Source organism: Daldinia childiae, assembly GCF_008694065.1.
Source record: "Daldinia childiae strain JS-1345 chromosome Unknown Scaffold2, whole genome shotgun sequence".
NCBI classification, from domain to species: Eukaryota; Fungi; Ascomycota; class Sordariomycetes; order Xylariales; family Hypoxylaceae; genus Daldinia; species Daldinia childiae.
The window spans coordinates 1,370,948-1,377,771 of record NW_022984643.1 but is presented as its reverse complement, the minus strand read 5'-3'; the positions used below and the strand labels follow the sequence as shown (position 1 = coordinate 1,377,771).

Sequence of the window (6,824 nt, the reverse complement as noted above, 5' to 3'; positions counted from 1 at the left end):
ACCGGATATCGCTGACGTAATTCACCAACGACTCATTGTCCAGTAATAACGCGTTATAGAGGACCCCGCAAAGCTTGATTTGCTGGGATTCGGCCGCTGCGAACGATAAGAAAGCTTGATAGCTGGAAGCTTTATTATGCCATCGGGTCCCTTTCTTTTTGGAATCCCGTTAATCCCTCGAGCTTCTCTTTCTTTGTTGTTGAGGGTAGAGAAATTTCCTGTAGAAGTGGAATAGAAGACCAATTATAACCCCTTTTTTTGCTTATCTGTCTTATAATCCGGGCTTAGTGAGAGCCCAGTTCGGATATAGATAAAAAAAAAGATGGGTGTTCTTCATCATGGAGTTGCTTTGCGACCCCTCACTACAGTTTCGAGATCTGTGTCCGCCGCGTCGATATCGAGACAATCTTTCTCTCGGACTCTAAGCAGTCAATTCTCCGTGTCTAGCACTAGGATGGCTTCGAGTTATCTTCCCGGAGAGCCAGAGCGTCCCGTCTTAAAGACGGAGATTCCCGGTCCGGTATCCAAAGAATACATTACCAAATTGACTCAGGTCTTTGATACCCGGAGTTTGAACATGCTCGCCGACTACACCAAGAGCGTTGGTAACTACATTGTCGATCCGGATGGAAACGCTCTTCTCGATGTGTAAGTTTTCATAAAGAAATCATCATTTTCTCACTCGGTAGAAGCTTATCATTGGTTATTAAAGCTACGCTCAAATTGCCTCGATACCTGTCGGCTACAACAACCCGGTTTTGAGGAAAGCCGCCGAGAGCCCGGAGATGGTTAGCGCACTAATTAACCGACCGGCTCTGGGTAACTTCCCCTCGCATGACTGGGCTGATGTTCTGGAGACCGGTATTCTGAAGGTAGCACCTAAGGGACTTAACCAGGTCTTCACGGGTATGGCTGGATCCGATGCGAATGAAACGGCGTTCAAAGCAGCTTTCATGTGGCGTCGTCAACGCGAGCGGGGTGGCCCTGCCGTCGAGTTCACCGAAGAGGAGTTGGAGTCGTCTATGCTGAACAAATCTCCCGGCGCGTCTGAGCTTTCTATCCTGTCCTTTAAGACTGCCTTCCACGGCCGTCTGTTCGGCACCCTCTCGACAACCAGGTCAAAGCCTATCCACAAACTCGACATCCCCGCCTTCGACTGGCCCCACGCTACCTTCCCTCAACTCAAGTACCCTCTTGAGGAACACGCCGAAGAGAACGCCAAGGCCGAAGCTGACTCCCTCGCCGAAGTCGAACATCTCATTAAGAACTACCACGTACCACCTGCTGCCGTAATCGTAGAGCCTATCCAATCCGAGGGCGGTGACAACCACGCCTCGCCGGCTTTCTTCCGAGGCCTACGTGCGCTAACCAAGAAGCACGGAATCCTACTAATCGTGGACGAAGTCCAGACAGGCGTCGGCGCCACCGGCAAGTTTTGGGCTCACGATCACTGGGACCTCCCCGACCCGCCGGACATGGTGACCTTCAGCAAGAAAGCCCAGACAGCCGGCTTCTACTACGGAGACCCGACCTTGCGCCCCAACAAGCCGTACCGGCAATTCAACACGTGGATGGGCGACCCGGCGCGTGCGCTGCTCTTCCGCGCCATCATCGAGGAGATCCAGCAGCACGACTTGGTCGGCAACACGGCGCGCGTCGGCGACTACCTCTTCGGCAAGTTGGAAGGGCTAGCCAAGAAGTACCCGGGCCAGTTCGACAACCTACGCGGCAAGGGCCAGGGCACCTTCATCGCCTTCGACAACCCGAACCGCGACGCGTTCCTCGCCAAGGCCAAGAAATTCGGCGTCAATATCGGCGGCAGTGGCGCTACTGCGGTCCGTCTGCGGCCCATGCTGATTTTTGAACAGCAGCATGCTGATATCCTGGTCGAGGCGCTAGAGAAGGTTGTTTCGAGCTGATTGGGCCGGTGGGTTGTTTGCTTGCTTGTTAAACTGATGCGATGCGATGCGATGGGTTGGTTTCCTTGGACGGTCTTTGGACTGACTATATGATATATCAGAAGGGGGAATAATAAGGCTGGCTGCCTGGGACATGGAATATGGATTACTTGTGTAATTCGGATGCGTATGAATTTACGAAGAAAATGCAGGAGAGGGGAAAGGAACCGTGAAATGGATGGATGAACGGAGGTCATCCCGTCTCCCGGGAAAATGTGGTTACATTGATTCGGGTACTACTATGCCTATTCACCTTACCTTACCTTACCTTACCTTACCTATTTCGCTTATATCTGATTTGGTTTGGTATACCTACACGTTACGTAGGTGCTCGTTAGATTTGCTATTAATTAACAGGTATTCGAGACGAATGTTGTTACATGAGAGAGCATTGTGTGGGAGAATGAAATGTGAATGCACTTTGAATTGGATCGATACTGAGTTCGGTTGTCAGCTCGTCCCATCATGGCAGGTAGAGAGAGAGAGGGGGAGGTAATAACGGTTATTATAGTACAAACTTGAAGACTACCACTTATGTTCTGGCTCTGACTTCGCTGGTAATCGAATTCTAAGGCGATATTAGGCAGTCAAGAAACCTGGACCTCTTACGAGACCGGCAATATGCTTTACTTATCGAAGCTACGCTAGATATAAAGCACAACCTAACTTGTATTCGTAGGTCCCTAGCGAAGTACATAGAGACCTGCCATATTAAATAAACGCGTAACAAAATCACTGGTCTCATCCATACATCGCGAAGACTGGCTTGCACAAGAAATTGCGAACTGAGGCTTTCTCGCGAAGAAAACCCTTTTGTCCCCTTTTTTATTGACAGGATGGATGATTGGTATGGATCACCGGAGGTATATACTGGACCACGAAATCCGGCCTTCGCCTCCCTTCTCTATTATGGCACAAAGACCTGGCCCGACTATCGCCCTTCGCTGTTACTCGTCGCTCCCAACTCGGCCATGCTGAATGAAGACTCTGAGAAGTCCGCATATTAGTGCGATATCCCCCTTTACTTGTTATCCTAAGCAGCCGTGACATGATGTCTCTTCGAGGACCGAGCCTCATCCTTCCTTTGTTCTCCGGGGCTGTGCCCCTATTAGTCGACTGCGTGATATGCTGCCTCTCCGAAGTTTAAAAAACACTCCTTTATTTGTGCGTTGCTCCGCGACCTGACGATGGTGGATGGTTGAATGCAATCAAATACAGCTGGTCCTTTACCAAACGCCACCGATGAAACCTGAACCCCTAAAACCGCGTACTTTTTACCAGGAAAATGCAATCATAAACACCGCTGTACAGCATAATAAATAAAAACTTGAAGGAAACATATGACGCCCTTCCTTAGAATCGAATTGGATTTGAATACCAGTGTGCGAGGTAATGAACATGAATAGTCGGTGATACATATCGCGCTTAGGGCGATCGTTGAGGTTTATATAGGTAGGTAGGTTATATTAAGGGGTGAGGGATTTCCTGAAGATGGTAGCCACTCCGCCAAACACCCTGATTGATAGGGCTGACTAGAAGTTGACAATGGACGACTTAGGCATGCTGGATCATCAATGTAAGACATGCATCTAGATGCAGTTGTAGGTGCATTAATGGCTCATAACCTCATGCTTCCTGGCGCTGTGCTGTATTGCAGCTCCGTCTTCGCCGGCTGAGTCTAATCCACCGTTTGCGTTTTCGTGGGTTTGGGGAAGACCTTCCGGAGTGGTATGACTATTACCATTTACCAACTTATCGTGTTGCTCCCTTTCGAAAGCGAGCATATTAAACTCATTTTCTCGTTCAAGTGCCGCTTCTTCTTCTCGAAGCTTCTGTCGTTCCGCCTCGGCGGCTACACGTTGTACTTCCTCCTTCTCCTCTAGCAAGCCGGTGTCCTGTTCTCCAAACATTTTATCTGGCTCACTCACTACATCCAACACAGCTTCATCGTCCAGTGGCGGAGGAGGCGGAGGGGGTGGACTTGGCACATCGCTCTCGTCCTCTTTAACTCGCTTCATCGAAGGCGTCTCGGAAGGGGTTAAGCTAGGTGAGCCGCACGCATCATCCTCGCGTTTTCGTTTACGATCGAGACTGCCGGGGGTCGAGCCCATTCCTTCATCATCCGTCATCACGATATCTTCATCCTTGGCTATCGGCGTCGCGGTAGAATCGGCATCCTGACTTGCTTGCGAGTCATGGTGCTCATTAGTTCGCTCAGCCTTCTTTTGCTCGCGAGCTCTATACTTCGCGACTGCACGGTTGAAAAAATCTTTGACATATTCTTTGACCTTCCTCTGTTGTTTTTCGGAAATTGAGGTCGGATCATCCACGCGGTTATTCTTATAATCTGATGCAACGAGTTTCTTATTGATTTCTTTGCTGAACTTCTTCAGGTCATCCTTGGGAAGCTTCTTATGGAATCTGTCTACGACGGATTTCACATGAGGAAAAAGCTGATTATAGTTAGCAATCTAGTAGCGCAATACTGTTGTGCAACACAATGCTTACCGTATTCTCATAGATCTTCATCTGCTTCTCAATTGGTAGAGAACGCCACTTCTCCTTCTTGGGCTCTTGGGTTGGAGTGCTGGTCTGTGGAGTTTGCGACGCTGACCGCCTGGGCACATTTTCCAGTTTGGTAACAGAATCGATGATGTCTTGCAACGTCTTCTGCTCTTGTGCCGCTTTAGAAGGTCCCTTGGGCTGCGAGGGGCCTGACTCGGGTGGCGCAGTCGGCTTTTGCCATGTTGTAATGCCAGTCCGAGTGTAGTAGTACAAGTTGCCACGCTTATCGGTGGCGGTAAACCAACCGGGAGGGAGATTCTGAGCCTGAGGACGCCGAAAGCGCTGGTTATTAAAAAAATTAGGATTTCGTTGAGGAACATTACTCCGTGGACCCTTGGGAATATTCTCAGGAAGGGTAAAAACAGTCTTGATAAGCGGCTCTTCGGGGCGATTTGCGCGACGTTCCTCGAAAGAGTTGACAGACTGTGCGTTAGCTGTTGATTGAGCATTAGGGTCTAGCTTTTTTCGAGGAATCCGGTACGCGACCTCCAACTTGCTCCATTCGTCTAGTAGTCGCATAGCTTCTGCAGAAACATCTTCATGCTCCGAGTTTGTTAGAGGTTGAATAGTCGATTCGATCTTAGAGTCGGATATCTTATTTTTAGTCAGACGAGGGAACTTGTAGAGGATATCAAGGATCTGAAGGACTACGTTGTTGTCGTCCATAAACGTGTTTAGCGCGGTCTTGAGAATCTGATATCCGTGCATCTGCACAACTCGATTGCGCACCCGGTCGTCATCAGAACGTTGAATGCGCTCGAGCAATTTGACTGCAATCCACTTCTCCTTGCACTGCATGAGCGTAGCCATGACCTTAGTGACATCCTTTTCATCCAATCCGCGAGCTTGTACGCTATTAACGTACTCCTCATCGTCCTCCGTAATCTTCTTCTTGCGGGGCTTCTTCGCGACCGTAGTATCCCAGCCATCGGCATCATCAATCCCGAGAGCTTCGATGGTCGCGTCGGACAATTTGGTTGCCCGCTCGGTTTGTGTCTTGCCACCGATGAAACCAATACAATTGGGTTCCCCGCAGTAGCAGGGTTGAGGGTCGGCTCCGTACCTGTCCACATTATAGTTGAAAACGAGTTCTTCGCCGGGCTGAATCCTCCTTGAGGCAAATATACCCATGCGAAGCTTGCTACCAACAACCCATTTATCTACATAGCAGTTGGGATTGCACGAGTGGTTGCAAAAGCGACCTAGATTTCCCTTTTTTGTCGCGTCTACAAATTCATTTTTGGTTAGTGACATAAAGTAAAAATGGCGAATGCCTTCCTTGTCGTATTGAAGCATTCGCCTTCGGAAGGTCGGTTCATTGATGACTTCTCCGATATACTCGAAAATAAAATCGTTAGCTTCAAGAGATGCGTTTGCTCGGAGACCAAAACCTTTCTTGTCGGTTCGAATCACTGAGACGTCAGCATACTGCTTGCGCTGGAAACGTTGGTTCTGGCACCCTTCGCCACAGTTGCAATCACCATCAACACACTCCATTTTGGTGGCTCGATTGATGCAATCTGAATCGTCACCGCAAGCATGGTTTATGCCATCCCCTAAAGAACCCCTGTCAGTGCTCTGTAGACATTATATTACCAATGAATTAAGATAGGTATGTATGTATGTATGTACGTACGCCATTCTTCGCTGCAGTCACAATCTAGCGCGTCGTGATCTGTCGACCCAAGAGATTTAGAGCCGTAAAGACAATCCGGGATCAACTGGAAATGGCTACAGGACTCCGACGTAACGTCTGGTAGGTCGTTGAAAAGTTGAGCAGGTGGAGCCGCCATTTTGCGAGATGCTTTGCGAGCAAGTTTAGGGGGGTGTCCGTCAGGAGTAGATGCACTATCACTGCGATCTTTCAAATCGTCGGGGGATAAACTCCCTGATTGGGAATCTTTGCTAACATTTGGCGACGAAGCAGTACTATCGCTCTCCTTCTTCACGATAATTTGCTGCGAGGAGGGCGCAGTGTTGACATCGAGACTTTCTAAGCCATCCTTGATATGTTCCTCATCTTCCATGATGGCGAAAAAGCCAATCGAGGCTCTCCTGTTCTATTGTCACAATGCACCAAGTAGCGGATGAATAGAATTATGTTGAATGATGGTGCAATTGGCTAGCTGGAGACGCGGTTGGAAGAGATAGATCGGATTTGATAGGCTGTCGAGGCTATCAAGGTTACGCGACTCCAATGTCTCGTTTGCGAACATGTAGAGAAAGGCGAGAAGGTAGGAGGGAGAGAAGTAGATTAGGGCGAAAGATGAGAGCGGAACTTAGGTGAGAGGGCGGAAAGTC

At 49.1% G+C, this 6,824-nt stretch overlaps 2 protein-coding genes across 2 annotated transcripts; one reads left to right on the top strand and one right to left on the bottom strand.

The window, feature by feature from the left end:
- Positions 1 to 322: 322 nt before the first annotated feature.
- On the top strand, positions 323 to 1,919 carry GL218_01290 (4-aminobutyrate aminotransferase; the record flags this gene model as incomplete). The annotated part of the gene is made up of 2 exons (XM_033577754.1): positions 323 to 648; positions 713 to 1,919. The coding sequence occupies 2 exons, from the start codon at positions 323 to 325 to the stop codon at positions 1,917 to 1,919; spliced, it is 1,533 nt and encodes a 510-aa protein (XP_033439543.1).
- A 1,649-nt stretch (positions 1,920 to 3,568) lies between these two features.
- Positions 3,569 to 6,550, bottom strand: GL218_01289 (Histone-lysine N-methyltransferase, H3 lysine-36 specific; the record flags this gene model as incomplete). The annotated part of the gene is made up of 3 exons (XM_033577753.1): positions 3,569 to 4,411; positions 4,467 to 6,079; positions 6,160 to 6,550. The coding sequence occupies 3 exons, from the start codon at positions 6,548 to 6,550 to the stop codon at positions 3,569 to 3,571; spliced, it is 2,847 nt and encodes a 948-aa protein (XP_033438526.1).
- Between the last annotated feature and the right edge of the window lie 274 nt (positions 6,551 to 6,824).